The sequence below is a fragment of the Jaculus jaculus genome, chromosome 3, assembly GCF_020740685.1.
Source record: "Jaculus jaculus isolate mJacJac1 chromosome 3, mJacJac1.mat.Y.cur, whole genome shotgun sequence".
In the NCBI taxonomy this organism is placed as follows: domain Eukaryota; kingdom Metazoa; phylum Chordata; class Mammalia; order Rodentia; family Dipodidae; genus Jaculus; species Jaculus jaculus.
Window position 1 is genome coordinate 165266151 of NC_059104.1, and position 16430 is coordinate 165282580.

Genomic DNA, 16430 nt, shown 5'->3' on the forward strand with positions numbered 1-16430 from the left:
TACATATATACAATACCAACCTATTAAGTATCCTCCTCCCTTCCTTTCTCTACCCTTTATATCCTTTTTAACTTACTGGCCTCTGCTACTGAGTTTTTCCCTTCTCACACAGAAGCCCAATCATCTGCAGCTAGGATCCACATATGCTTGAGTGTTTCAAAGTTTGTATTGTAGATATCCTTTACTTCCTTAGTTAGGTTTACTCCAAGGTACTTTTTTTTTAATGCAGTTGTGAATGGGAGTGATTCTCTGATTTCATCCTCTGTGTGTTTGTTAGCATAAAGGAAGGCTACTAATTTCTGTGTATCCTGCTAAGTTGCTAAAAGTGTTTATCAGCTTTCACCATTTGCTGGTCGAGTCTTTAGGGTCTTTTATGTATAGAATCATGTCATCTGCAAATGATAATTTGATTTCTTTCCAGTTTATATCCTTTTATGTTTGTGTCTTGCCTTATTGCTCTACCTAAGACTTTAGCTATGTTAAATAAAAGTGGGACAGTAGACACCCTTGTCTTTTTCCTGATTTTAGTGAAAAAGCTTCACGTTTTCCACCCATTTAGTATTATGTTGGCTGTATGTTTGTAATAACTAGCCTTAATTATGTTGATTTATGTTCCTTTTTTCCCAGTTTCTGTAGGACTTTTACTATGAAGGGATGTTGGATTTTATCAGATGGCTTTTCTGCATCTTTTGAGACGATCATGTGATGTTTGTCCTTCAGTCCATTTACATAGTGTGTTACATTTATCAATTTGTGTATGTTGAACCATCCCTGCATCTCTGGGATAAAGTCTACTTGGTTGAGGTGAATGATCTTTTTTTTTTTTGAGGTAGGGTCTTACTCTAGCCCAGGCTGACCTGGAATTCACTTTGGAGTCTCAGGGTGGGCTTGAACTCAAGGCAATCCTCCTCCCTCTGCCTCCCGAGTGCTGGGATTAAAGGCGTGCGCCACCACGTCCAGCGATCTTTTTTGATATATTCTTATATTCTCTTCATAGTGTCCTGGGTATCCTGAAATTCTCATCTGTGCCACCCTACTAGTTTGTCTTTCTCTTTGTTGGACTGTATTAGATCTGCCACTGTGTCTTCTAGTTTAGATATTTTGTCCTCTCCTTGATCCATTTTACTGTCAACTGGGATGCTTAGATTTCTGGGGTCTGAAATGGGTTCCAGATCAGCTTGGGGCTGAATGAGACCCTTCCCCAAAAAATGACTGAAGAAAAAGACAAAGGCCATATAAACCAGGAAATATCAAAGGCAATAATAGACAACACCAAAATACAGCTTATTTGAAAATGGTAAAGCAACCAAGCATATATCCATCAAATCTAACAAATAACCTGCCCTGACATGGGAGGTGAGAGGAGCATGTCCAGTGCAGGCCTATGTACCTGGCTTTGTATAAGTAGTCCCGGTTACTTTTTGGGATGGCTTCCAATCGCCCCTATGCTAAGTGCCCATGCTGATCCCTCTCTGTTAAGCTATGCTCTCAGTTAGGTTGCTTGGGATGCTGGTTCTGGTGTTGTGACTGGCTGTGCGGGATGCTGTGCTGCTGGGGATGAAAGAGCTCTCTCTCTCGTGGCGCTGGGGGTTGGGGGTGGGAGGCTGTGCAGGATGCCTGGAGCTCTACTGGAGCTGCTCAGCTGGTCTCGGCTGTCTCCTCAAACTAAAGAATTTATTTTGGGGCTGGAGAGATGGCTTAGCAATTAAGACATTTGCCTGGAAAGGCAAAGGGCCCAGGTTCGATTCCCCAGGACCCATGTTAGCTAGATGCACAAGGGGGCGCACGCGTCTGGAGTTCGTTTGCAGTGGCTGGAGGCCCTGGCGTGCCCATTCTCTCTCTTTCTTGTTCTCTCCCTCTTTCTCTGTCAAATAAATAACTAGTTTAGCTAAAAAATTGAAATAAAAAATAATTTATTATGAGCTAGCTTACCTGTACTATTGAGAAACATCTTCATATAGGAGGGAAATGAATCAGGTGGAAAATTGATGTATATGAATGATGAGTGAGTTGATAAACATGTAGAGAAATATTAAGTGCATTTTTTCTAATTTTGTCTTTAAGAAAGATAATTCTGTAAGGCAAAAATATACATATTGCAGGTTTTGTAAAATACATAGAAGTAAATGTATGACAACTGTAGTAGAAAGGATGATAGTAAAGAATTGCACTGAGGGTTGGAGAAATTGCTTCATGATTAAGGTACTTGCTTGTGAAGCCTGTTGACCCATGTTCAACTTCCCAGGTTCTATGTAAGGCAGACATACTAGGTGACATAAGCACGCACTTGCTCACAAGGTGGTGCTTGCTTCTGGAGTTCGATTGCGTTGGCTGGAGAACTGGGCATGCCAATTCTCTCTCACACACTCATAAAAACAATATAAAAAGCAATTGCACTGAATTTGAAGTGGCAGAATATTACCTAATGGTATATGTTGTGCTAAGGATGCCTATTACACAATCGCGAGTAGCCACCGTGACCAGGGGTGAGTGCCAGCGTGGCCAGGGGTGAGTGCCACCGTGACCAGGGGTGAGCGTCAACGTGGCCAGGGGTGAGCACCACCGTGGCCAGGGCTGAGAGCCACCGTGGCCAGGGTTGAGCGCCAGCGTGGCCATGGGTGAGCGTCACCGTGACCAGGGGTGAGTGCCACCGTGACCAGGGGTGAGCGTCACCGTGACCAGGGGTGAGCACCACACAGTGCACTAGAGCATTTGTTTAGCTTCTACAGTACTGCAAGTGAAAAAAAAAATATATAGTATTCTCTATAGGTGAAATTCATTTATTTTAAAAATGTATTTTTTTATTTATTTGAGTGAGAGAGACAGAGAAACAGAGTGTGGTCCCACAAGGGCCTCTTGCCACTCCTAACAAACTCCACATGCATATACCACATTGTTCTTCTGGCTTTATGTGGGCACTGGGGACTCATACCTGAGTCAGCAGGCTTTTAAAGCAAATGCCTTTAACCATGGGCCATCTCCACAGCCTGGAAGTGCATTCCAAAGTAGCTAATACAAAAGAAGTTTTAATCAGTTTGTAGAAAAAAGGGAGAAAGAGGAGCAGGAAAAGAAGTGATGGAACATAGGAAAATTAAATGATAAGATTGTGGACTTAAATTGCCTTGAGTTATCACATTAAATAGTCAATGGTTGGCAAACTTTCAGATCTCGAATATTTTAGGCTTTTCCATTCAAATGCTATCTGTTTGACTATTTTGCTAGTATAGCATTAGTGTGGCTAAGATATTACCTGAATGAATAAATATAGTATTCCAGGTCAGTTTTGCAGATACTGAAAAAAAACATTAAAGAAAAGAAAATGAACGTATCTAATAAAACTTCATTGATTTTACTTTTGATGTATACTATTTTAAAAATAAAAGAGGGCAATTATAAAGCTAGTGGAATATGGCCGGGTGTAGTGGTGCACACCTTTAACCCCAGCACTTGGGAGGCAGAGATAGAATCGCTGTGATTTCAAGGCCACCCTGAGATGACATAGTGAATTCCAGGTCAGCCTTGGCTAGAGCAAGACCCTATCTTGAAAAAACAAAACAAAAAAAAAGTAGTATAATATTTACTTTTTTTTTTTCCTTTTTGGTTTTTCGAGGTAGGGTCTCACTCTGGCCCTGGCTGACCTGGAATTCACTGTGTCATCTTAGAGTGGCCTCAAACTCATGGTGATCCTCCTATCTCTGCCTCCCAAGTGCTGGGATTAAAGGTGTGTGCCTCCATGCCTGGCTCAATATTTAGCTTTTTATTTGAGAAACTCGCATATGACTATTTGGCTCAATGAAAGAGTTGTAATTCTCAGTGAGTTCTCGAGGTGCTCATCAGATATGTTAGTTGTGATTTTTCTTTTAGTGTGCTTTTTCTTGAAAATAGTTCCTCACAAATGTAGGTGCTGCCTAAAAGTGGTGGCATGAATAAAGTGTGATTATAATGTGAGAGATATTTGTCTCTGGGAAGATAGGACACACACAATTCTAATAAAGAGGCACTGTCAAATTTTCCTCCTAAGTTGAATGCCAGATAGCAGCTCTATGTATTTCATATAACTGGCAGATAACATATTTATGTCGACTGGGAATGAAGTTGCAAATATACCAAATTATTGGTTATTTTTCTGGAAATCTTAAATCTGTTTTCAGATTATTATATCAAATTGAAAAACAAAGCTAAATATTTTTCACTGTTTACAGGGCTGTATTTAACCAGTGTGTTGAAATGAATACAATTCTTGGCCTTCATTAAGCTTGTCAGCATTTCAGAATCACTTGGAATGCTTCTGTAATTTGAAACAGTATATCGGTAAGCTGATTTTCACCTTGAAGCCTCATGTTTAACTCATTTAAATGAGTGGTTACATCTACTACTAATATTAAACCCATAAGCTAGTTTTTATTGTCAAATTGTGACATAAATTTCTATGTATGTGTGCATGTGTTCATGAGCATATGGAGGCCGGAGAACAGCTTCAGGTGTTAATTATGTTTTTGAGACAAAATCTCTCAATGGCCTGAAATTTTCTAATTAGGTTAGAGTGGCTAGTCAGTGAGTTCCATGAATCCTTCTTTCTCCACCTCCCCAGGGCTGGAATTATAAGTTCATACCACCATGTCTGGCCCCATTCCCACAAATTTTGGGTTTGATACCATAAACAACTTGATAGCATGTTTCAAGTTATAAGATGGTTTTAGCATTTGGCCTGACTTAGCCATCTTAATTCCAAAAAGTAAATGATATCATCATAGTCTGTATCAACACTCGTAAGGTATTCCTGGAATTGATGGTGATTTAATTCCTTGACCTTTATGAAATTCACAATCTTTTAAAAATAACTGTCTTCTTATTTATTTGTTTGTTTATAATGTGTGCACAAATCTGTGGTAGTGCTTGCCGTGTGTGGAGGTCAGGGCAACCTCAAGACTTTTTGGCAAACTTATACAGATTCCCCATAAATACAAAAAAAATCACATTTCACTTTTTGTTGAATAATCATCCTTCATAATTTTTCTCTTTGGGAGTTTTGTTTGAGGCATTGTAAAGCCATATTGAAGTTATAGAATAATAATAGGTTAGGAACTCCATTTACTTATATTATGAAAAACAGAAATAGAAGGCCAGGTTTGGGTCCTTCCTCATCTTATCTGCAAACGAGCCCAAGTGCTGGAATTTAAGGCCTGAACCACCACACCTGGCTAGAATATTATTATGTAGAAACATACTTTATAATACCAGAGGGAATTTAAGATAAGAGTAATTTTGACTGCTTTTCACTAATAGGGCTTTTAAATGTATTAACCTAAACCAAATAACTAAATATATACAATTTATAGTTACAGTACTCTCGTAAGTAATAGTGTGGCTCTACAGAAAAACCAATCAGAATTAGAAGACATGAGTAGTGTTATCAACCAATGACATTGACATTTTATGTAATACTTCATCTTACAAAGTAAAAAGACATTCTTTTAATCTGACTGGTAATATCTTATATTGGTGAGGATGTGAAACATTTGAAATTCTTATATAATAATGTTGAGTGTATTAAATGGTTACAGTTGCCTTTGCAAAATGTGCTTTTCCTATTATATTAATAAGTCTATATCTACTTTGTAACACATCAGTTTCATTCCTGGGTATCCAAAACAAATAAAAAATGTATCTAAGCCAGGCTTGGTGGCACACACCTTTCATACCAGCACTTGGGAGGAAGAGGTAGGAGAATTGCTGAGAGTTTGAGGCCACCCCGGTACTATATAGTGAATTCCAGGTCAGCCTAAGCTAGAGCAAGACCTCCTCCCCCCCCCCAAAAAATGTATCTACACAAAGACTTGTATACAAATGTTTATAACTTTATTATTAATTATTGAGAACTGAAAACAACTGGATACTAACTGTCAACTTCATGAACATATCATAATAAATTTGTAATGGGATACTAATATAAGAACAGATGAATTTCAGAAACAACTATTGTAAATGAAAAAATCCAGACAAAAGATTCTGTGATACATTTGCATGAACCTATGAAGAGATATTTACAGGAACAGAAAGTAGATCAATAGTTTGCTGAGGCCAGAAGTGACTCCCCGTGAACTGGTGAATAGGGAATCAGTTGTTCATCTTTTAATCTGCCAGTTACTTTGGATAGAAAATAGTTCATATTTATGAATAAAAAGTGCATTTGTTTGTTTTAGAGACTAGAGATACTCCATTGAGTGTTTATTGAATGCATGTGATGTGCTAAGTACTGTCCCAGGTGCTGAAGACAGACTTATTCTTGTGGTTCACATCTACGCACAGTGGGAGTTTGTGATACTGTGTGATGCATGAGCACTAAGCGAGAACCTGCTGGGACATCCTGAGTGGCTACTTTATCCTGACATGGTGAGGTAAAAAGATGATTTCTAAAGAGAGCAGTGACTGACCTGAACCTTGAGCTCGAAAAGAGTTGGATGACAACTACATACGTTAGAGCTGGAAATACTGCAGTATCTTTGAGAGCTTCAGGAGGTTCAGTATAATAGATTTGTTGAGACATTAAACCAAAACTGGGAACCCATTACCCTGTATTTCCTGTATGAGAAAACTGATAATTTATTTGTGAAGCCACTTTAGTAATCTTTTCTATTACCTGAGTGTATTCCTTAACTAGCATAATGAGATCATAGAATATTCATACTGAAGCAGTGGGCTGATATAGTGGGGACAAGACATGAAATTCCCAAAATAGGGTTAGCCTTCAAAGATATGGTATGGTAGCAGCATAAGCCATGGAAAGGAATCCAAAAAGGAACAAAGAGGAATATGACAAGTAGTGTCCTAGAGTGGCCATACTTCTACATATCAACAACATAATCTGCTGCTGAGTTAAGTCAAAGTCTGAAATGTTCCCTTAGTTCAGTCAGTAAAAGTTAGGTTATTGTGAGTCAGGAGAAAATGGACAGGTAAGAAATGCAAGCTGTGAGTACAGAGAACTTTTTGCAGAGAGGAGATAACATGTGTTGTTGGAGGAAATTTTTAAAATACTCTTTGAATACTAACTTGAAGTTGTTTATTTAACAAAAGAGTTACATGTTTGGACTCTTGAGACCAGTAGCAGTCTAAAACATTCATAGAGACAAAGATGTGTTCCCCAGGGCTTCCTGCCACTCTAAATGAACTCCAGACACATGCACCACTTAGTGTGTCTGGCTTTATGTGGGTACTGGGAAATTGAACTTGGACTGGCAGGTTTTGTAAGCAAGTGCCTTTAACCACTAGACCATATCCCCAGGCTGAAAGTTTTAAAAGACATAGGCTCTTAGGAGGAAGATTTCCTAAAACTTGAATCTTTGAATGTCTCTTGGGCATTCCATATATATAAAATCTGGGAACAGATTTACAGAAGATTTTTTAACATTTTATGTAGGAATAAGTATTTTATTTTGTAAGACAGAATCTTTTGTAACCCAGATTGTCCTCAAACTCATTTTGTAGCCAAGGATGACCTTGAACTTTTCATCCACTTGCCTCTACCTCCTTAGAGCAGGGATTGCAGTTGTGTGCCAGGGAATAAGTTATCCTATGTTGGGTTTCCCAAGATGTGAAGACTTATATGAAATGAGTACAGGAGCCAAGCGTGGTGGTGCTTGCTTACTTTAATCCCAGCACTAGGGAGGCAGAAGTAGGAGTATTGCCATGAGTTTGAGGCCACCCTGAGACTACAGAGTGAATTCCAGGTCAGCCTAAGCTATAGTGAGACCCTATATTTTAAAAAAAGAAAAGAGTACAGGAAGCACTAATGAAGGAGGGGCAGAGTCAGATTGCTGGGGATGGTGGGGGGACGACAACTGAAACAGACGGTGGTATCCATTAAGCTGCCTCTGTGTGCATCTGGAACTAAGTACTCACTGAGCTCCGGGAGACTGTGTAGATGATATGGCTTCTGTCAGTTACTGGTGAGGGCTGGTCCCAGAAAGGGTTAGCTTCCTGCAGTGAGAGAAAATCCTCATGTAAAGACTTGGACATGCATGCACTGGAAATCCTAAGTACTGAGGGGAGAACAGACATAACAGACATAAGATACTGTCAACTTCTGCTCCAGAGGCAACACTAAGATAATTTCATTTCTTGGCTAACTGAAATTTTAAAAAATAAATACTAAAAAAACCAATGACATTGAGGAATTGAATACATTTTATTAGGATATTTAGCTTTGAAAACATTTTGGGATATTGGTTTGATTGTAGACTTTTTTCAGTGATAAAATATAGCTATGTTCTTAGAAACTGAGAAAATAGGTCACAGGTTTGAGATGCGGGAAGGGAGAATCATCAAGACTATTGCGAGTAGTCTTGAAATCAAGCTGTGAGTACTGAAAGTACCCTAGTTTAGTTTCAAAATCATGATAGAAAATTTTAAAAAGTATTTCACTCTGTATAGTTTTTTTTCGGGGGAGGTTTCGAGGTAGTCACACTCTAGTTCAGGCTGACCTGGAGTTCACTATGTAGTCTCAGGGTGGCCTTGATCTCATGGTCATCCTCCTACTTCTGTCTTCTGAGTGTCGGGACTAAAGGTGTTTGCCACCACGCCTAGCTCCTCTGTATAGTTTTGACAGTTTCAACCTCCCATGAGATAGCCCCATAGCCTTTTTTATTATAGATGGGGAATTGAACTTCTAGGCCTGAAGGACCGATCACGGTATAAGTGATGGTGCTGAGAATTGAACCCGTTTTCCCTGCCTTTATTCCTACTGTATTGCCATCAACCAAAGCCAGTGCATCAGGCTTTATGTACTGCATCACAGCACTACCAGTCAGTCACAGTGTTTTGCTGACTTGTTTCCTAAAACATACCTCACGTTTGCTCACTACTTTCTGTACCATTCTTAACTAAGCTAAGACTTCTGTCTTTGTTGACTGCTTTCTTGAATTTATTTCTAATCTCTGACTATAACCCATCTTTAAAGCAATCAAATAAAAGCTTTTTGTTTAAAAATCTTTATCTTCCTCCAGTTCAGTCATTGAGGTATTTCTAAAATGCAGAGCAATCTCCTGCTTAATCTTTTAAGTAAACTGCTAACTTCTTAGCCTGGCCCTGTGGGGCTCTTCCATCATGCTCATGCCTATAGTTCCATAATCACTGTTACTTTTCTTAAAAGCCATTTACATCTGTTTTTGTTTGTATAAGCATTATCCTTGTTAACTGTCCCTCCCACTCCATACTTTAGGGTTTTAAGATAAGTGTCTATTTATTTGTGACCAACTTGTACCTCATATACCCAGACTATTCCACTCCACTAGAAGACTCATCAAGGAGTATTTTTTTTTCTATTGGAAGCTTTTTTGTTATTGTTTTTTAAAATATTTATTTTTTTATTAACATTTTCCATGATTATAAAAAAAAATCCCATGGTAATACCCCCCCCCTACTTTCCCCTTTGAAATTCCATTCAATCATCAAGGAGTATTTTTTGCTTACTAATAGTATAATCACCGAAATTGGCTGAATGAGTGAATGTTATATTTCAAAGTTGTTCCAAGTTAGAACTAGCTTCAGTGGAGAATAAGAAGTTTGAAAGAATGACTGAAAAAAACAAAACAAAACAAATGAAGCCATTTCTTGCTAATCTCACAATATTCTTTAGAACATTTGTATTCTATCAAATATTGGATCAAATATGTTAGAGAATACTGCAGATTCATTTTTGTCTTGGATATTCACAGTATATCATAATGACAATCAGTAAGTAGACTTAGTGAAATCCTGCTGTTAAAAAAAAACACTTGTTTTGTATCCAGCATTTCATTAATATATTAGATTATGGAAACTTTTTAAATAGGGTACCTGTAGTTTTGCTAAGGTTAATAGTAATGTCTGGATGCTGGGCAATAAAAACTTTGCCAGACATGTGTCTTGTGTGCATTTCCCTTGGGTATAACTAATATAATTTTAAAACATAATCAGATCATACTCTATGGATATTTAGGGGAACCCTGGTTGTTTGAAGTCAGAACTGAGAGGCTGAGGGATGACAATCTTGAAATACTTGGATTTTCCTTTTTAAAAAATATTTTAATTTATTCTTTAGAGAGAGAAATATTTGAATTTTCTAATAGAAGTGATACTTAAAGCATTGTCTTAAAACAGAGAGAATAAGAGTCAATCAGTAGAGGAAGTTAGATTTGCCTGAAAGATAACTTTTGTAGGGCTGGAGAGATGGCTGTACAGATAAGGCATTTGCCTGTGAAGTCTAAGGACCCAGGTTCGATTCCCCAGTACCCACATAAGCCAGATGCACAAGATGACACATGGGTCTGGAGTTTGTTTGCAGTGGCTAGAGGCTCTGGTGTGCCCATATTCTTTCTTTGTTTCTCTAACAAAAAATAAATATATTTTTTAAAAAAGTTAACTTTTGTAATAATTAGAACTTTCCAGAGAGTGTACCTAGGACTTTGGAAGGTAAGTAAAGTTTGTTGTATGTGAAGGTTGTCAGGCAGCCATCCATAGAAATGCTATAGAGAAGTTACGAGTATCAGGTAAGAGATAGAGTGGAAGAGTAGGTGTTTTTAAAAACAAAATTTTTATTTATTTATTTGAGGGTGAGGGAATGAGCACACCAGGGCCTCTAGCCACTGAAAACGAACTCCAGATTCATGTGCCACCATGTGCAGCTAGCTCACGTGGGTTCCTGAGGATTCATATTTGGGTCCTTTGGCTTCACAGGCAAGTGTCTTAGCTGCTAAGTCATCTCTCCAGCCCAAGAGTAGGTTTTTGAAGAAGACGTGAAAACCATTAGACTAAATTTCCAAGCTAACCAATGATATTTTTACTCCTTGATTCTTTATATCTTGTCCTAGAATCTCAGTAAAGAACTAAATGAAAGGGACATACTAGAAATCTCAGTTGTGTGATTAAGTGCTTTTCAGAGAGGGTCATTGAATGATAGCTATGAATATTGCCTCTCATCTGTAAGAACGTGGTCCGTAATTATTTCTTATTGTAGTTTAGGCTTTTTGGATTCAGAGATTCACAAATTAAGCTGGGCGTTGTGGTGCACACCTTTAATTCCAGGACTGAGGAGGTGGAGGTAGGAAGATGGCTCTGAGTTCAAGGCCACCCTGATGAGAATACATAGTGAGTTCCAGGTCAGCCTAGGCTAGAGTGAGACCCTACCTCAGAAAAATAAAAAGAAAGAAAACAACAACAACAAAAACAAACAGAACCAACACTGTATGTTTTGAAAAAGTATTCAGGGTTGGGGAACGTTCTTTTTTTATCTTAAATGTTTATAAATATTTTATTTTGCTGACTATAACAGTATTTTCCCTTCCCCCTTTTTTTTAAGTACCAAAAGAATTGGTGGAGCTCCATTTGAAGTTGATGAGGAAGATTGGCAAATCTGTTACAGCAGACAGATGGGAAAAATACTTAATAAAGGTAATTTTGTAACTTGTCTTTCATGGAAATATTACTCTAGGTTGATATTAGCATCTAATAATCTTAACTTTATGGTAATCCATTAGAAGTTATAGAATGAGTCAAATCCAGTTTATTACTATGCATATGATTTTCTTGCTGCTACTAAGCAATAGTCTTTTATTTTAATAATTATTTGAGAACAGAGAGAAGTATGGGTGTGAAACAAACTTCAAATGCATGTGCCAGGCTGTGCATCTGGCTTAATGTGGGTACTGGGGAATTGAGCCCTGGGTTGGCAGGCTTTGCACACAAGTGCCTTTAACTGCTGAGCCTCCCTCTGGCATCCATCTTTTTTTTTGCTTTGTTTCATTATGGGTTTTTATACATTTATTTTTACTTGAGATTGACTCAAAAAACTTTTATTCAACCCAGGTTAGTTTTGAACTTGTGACTCTCCTGCCTTACCACACTCAGCTAAACAGTTGTCATTTTGAACCCAACAAATGAGCATGCTAGGCAAGAATGCTCCCCCTGAGCTGTGAGCTCTGAATGATAAAGAATGATTTTTACCTATTCAAAGTGCCTTTTCTCTAACAACAACAACAAAAATTAAGGTTTTGGTGCTTAAAAAGAGATGCTGGAAAATGGTTTTAATATAACATTTAAAAGGCGCATAAGGGATGTAAATCTGTTTATATTCAAATCTTTTTTTTTTTTCCCTAAAAAACCTATTTATTTATTTAAGAGAGAGAGAGAAAGGCACATGAAGAGAGAATGGACACTCCAGGGCCTCCAACTGCTGCAAATGAACTCCAGATGCTTGTGCTACATTGTGCATCTGGCTTACATGGGTCCTGGGGAATTGAACCTGGGACCTTCAGTTTTGCAGGCAAGTGCCTTAACTGCTAAGCCATCTATCTAGCCCTCAAATCTTTTTTTGAGGCAGAATCTCACTTTTAGTCCAGGTTGTCTTCAAACGAACTATATAGCCCAGGTTGGCCTTTAACTTCTGATCCTTCTGCCTCAGCCTCCTGAGTGCTGGGGTTAAAGGCGCACATCACCATGTCTGACTGACTGATGGTTCTTTTTTTTTTTTTTTTGGTCTTGTTTTTGTTCTTTCCTTTTTTTAATGTTCTGAAAACAACAATAGAAATTTCTTGTATACTAATACTGGTCATATCATGAATAAACTTCAATATCATTTAGAGTGTGGGGTATTGCATAATTTATTTTGTCTCTTTTGGACTCATTTACTTTGTAAAATGTGAGACATCAGATAAGACTCTACAGTTCCATGGTTGTGGTTCCAATTCAGTTTTTTGAAAATATTCTTTTAGCTTTTTATTGACAGTATCCATACCTATAGATAGTATACCCTCTACCCTGCCTTTCCCCTCTCCACTAAATCCCTTTCTTCTTTCCAACTAGTCTCTCTTCTATTTTGATGTCATTTTCCCCCCTTTATTGTGCAGGTCTTTTGTAGGTAGCATCAACGACTGTGAGGTCATGAATATCAAGGCCACTTTGTGTCTGGAAGACAGTATTGTAAGCACCCGTTCTCTTCCCTTGGCTCTTACATTTTTTCCACCCCCTCTTCCACAATGATCCCCGAACTTGGAAATGTGTAGAGATGTCTCACTTAGTGCTGTACACTCCCCTGTCACTTCTTCTTAGCACTGGATGAGTGCTCAGTTATGCCAGTGGTCACCTCCATCTGAAAAGAGAACCTTCTCTGACCAAAAGTGAGAGTACCATTAATATATAGGTATAAACATAAGTATTTGGAGGACAGTTTGGTGGGCATAATTTATCCATTTAGCCAGACAACAGTAATAGTTTCCCCCCTAGACCTTATGACTTTCCCAGCCATAGGCTGCTTTTTTCTGTTAGCTTGTTTCTTTTTGTTTTTCGAGGTAGGGTCTCACTGTAGCCCAGGCTGGCCTGGAATTCACTTGGGTTTCAGGCTGGCCTTGAACTCACAGTGTTCTCCTACCTCTGCCTCCCATGTTCTGGGATTAAAGGTGAGTACCACCATGCTGGGTGAGCCATTACCTTTTGATTAGGTTTTCAGTACCAGGCAGGAATTTCCTCCCATGGAGTGGGCCTCTAGTCTACTTAAAGAACATACGGTTTCCCCCATAACAAACACACCAACATTGTACCAGGGTCCACTGCCAGCTAAGACCATTGATGACTTTTCTTACCCAACAAGCTGTATAGGATTTTCCAGCATCCTGATAGGGTGGGCGCTTCCAACTTAGTTCCAGCTTGATTTCTTTTTTAAAAAAAATATTTTATTTTTATTTATTTAACAGAGAAAGAGAGAATAAGAATGGGTGCACCAGGGCCTCCACCCTCAAATGAACTCCAGACACATGCACCCCCTTGTGCATCTGGCTAATGTGGGTCCGGTCCAGAGGAACTGAACTTGGGTCCTTTGGCTTTACAGGCAACTGCCTTAATCGCCAAGCTATCCCTACAGCCCCCATATTGGTTTCTTAGTCACGTATTCAGCAATAGGTTCTTACCATCTAGTTGTGATAGGCAACCAAAAGATTTGGCAATAGCCTATAATGTTTTGTATATTCACAGAGTTGTGTGGGTGTCACCAGTACCTGGCACAGAATATTTGAATTACTCTAAACTCTTTAGTCTGTAGCAAGCAGCCAGGCTTCCCCAAGTCTTAGTGACTGCTAATGTAGTAGATTCCATAAATTTGCTTATTTTAGATACTGTCTATAGATAGGGACATATCATCCTTTATGCCTGTTTGCTTTTACTAACATTTACTACTTGTCACATTTAAAGTGTTTTACAGCTACCACCACTGTCTAGTTCCTGAACATTTTCAGCACTGTAAGGAGATGGAACATCTCTCTACTTCCCACTCCTAACACTCACAATGACTACTTTGCTTCCAGCTCCATGGATTTATCTATTCTTGCCGTTTCACATAAGTGAATTCACGCACATGGCCTTTGTATCTGGCTTCATTGAGAATGATATTTTCAAGGTTCGTTCAGCTTGGGGCATGTGTTGGTACTCTGTTCCTTTCTATGCTTAATATTTCTTTATAAGGCTGTACCACATTTTATTTACTCATTTATAAGTTTATGTATTTAGTTTGCTTCTATCTATCTTTTGGCTACTCTGAATAGTCTTGCTTTTTGAACATTTGAATATAAATTTCATTCACATGCTGTGACATTTCCTTTTTAACTTTGTGAGGAACTGTCAGACTTTACCATGACTGCATCTTTTTTTTTTTTTTTTTTTTAAGTAGGGTCTTACTCTAGCCCAGGCTGACTTGGAATTCACTATGGAACCTCAGGGAGGCCTCGAACTCATAACAATCCTCCTACCTCTGCCTCCCAAGTGCTGGGATTAAAGGCGTGCGCCACCATGCCTGGCTTGCATCATTTTTTTAAAAAAATATATTTTATTTGAGAGCGAAGAACGGGGGTGGGAGGGAGAGACAGAATGGGCACGCCAGTGCCTCTGGCCACTGCAAATGAACTCCAGATGCATGTGCCCCCTTGTGCATCTGGCTTGCTTTTACCAGGAATGTATGAGGATTCCTTTTCCACATACCTCCCACTCACCAACACGTCTTATTTTGATCTTATTATAACTGTTCTAATAGATGCGAAAGTTTTGATGCGTGCCTCTAATGACTAGTGATGTTGAGTAGTTTCTTTTTTAAAATTATTAGTTTACGGATGGAAGTACAGAACCAAGGAGAGGTACCTACGTGGCTAGAGATACTATGTGGAGGGCCTGGGAAAACAATGGAAAGACAAGAGGGATAGGAAGTTCAAGGAGCTCCTTCCATGTGGGGAGCCAGAGGGGATAAAGAACGCATGTAGAGAGTAAGTACTGGGGGCCCTCCCAGCTGAGAAAAACTCACCCACAGCTGGAAGCTCCCAAGTAGTCAGAGAGCTTGTCCTCCCCTTGCAAAGGCATTTGTCTCCTTACAGTGTTGGGCTATATTCCGGCTCTAGTGAACCAGAGGGACAGCTGGATGGTTAAGGGTAGGGGGTGTCGCAGGGAGAGGCTAGCCCTGACACCAATTTCCATGGGCTGAAGTTGATCAACCACAATGTTTAAATCATATGAAAGACCTCCCTCTAGAAGGGGTCCACATTGTTTGGAAAAACAGGTCAAGGGAACTAGGCAAGAGATAAGAAATCAGATCAACTTTGATTTATAGCAACTGCAGACTTTCCTACCATTTTCTTTCAGGGATTCAGGCACCCCAACTATACCTTCCCTCTCCCCCCCCCCCCATGAGAAGATACTCTTAACTACTATTAGAGGACAGGGAGTGATGAACTTGAACTACTTCTGGCTGCATGGGGTTGTAGAAATATGGTCCTGGAGAGGGTAACTATTCTAAAGGACCCTGAAAGTATATTCATGAGTGCAGGATGGTAGTTTTGGAAGAAAATGTTGGGAAGTAAGAATAAAAATAAGGAGTTGGTCGGGCGTGGTAGCATGGGAGGCAGAGGTAGGAGGATCACTGAGAGTTCGAGGCCACCCTGAGACTACATAGTGAATAATTCCAGGTCATCCTGAGATAGAGTGAGACCCTACCTTGAAACCCTCCCACCTCAAAAAAAAAAGTAAGTCGTTAATGAGAAGTGAGTACACAGCAAACTAGCTGCCTTTGGGGGTAACTCTTGTGGACTTCTAGGCCTTGAGGAGCATTTGAAGGAATCCTGGCAGACGGAGTTGGATTGTCTCAGGACCGTCTGAGCATGAGCTGGCTGAGATTTTCTCCTAGAACTGTTCATCAGATGGCATAGTAGTGTCTGACATGGCTTGAATCTGTTTCTGCGTGGCTTGTAAAACAAGAGAGATAGTGGCACTTATCAGGAATATATATATAGCATTTAACCTTGATAATAGTGAATATATCACATTTTGTATAATAGCCTCCCAGAGTATACCTTTTAAAATTTGTCCTGGGGGTAGCCAGGGACAAATGTTGGTACTGTAGAGCCATTGGGTGCCTATACAAT

The 16430-nt window shown here is 39.2% G+C and overlaps 1 protein-coding gene across 2 annotated transcripts in view; it reads left to right on the forward strand.

The window, feature by feature from the left end:
* Rsf1 (remodeling and spacing factor 1) overlaps window positions 1-16430 on the forward strand; it is a 130048-nt gene that overhangs the window by 24897 nt on the left and 88721 nt on the right. For both annotated transcript variants that reach the window (XM_004656241.3, XM_045146445.1), the window contains exon 2: window positions 11336-11427. In XM_004656241.3, the coding sequence (XP_004656298.2) occupies window positions 11336-11427 (92 nt within the window). The remainder of the gene's footprint in view (window positions 1-11335; window positions 11428-16430) is intronic.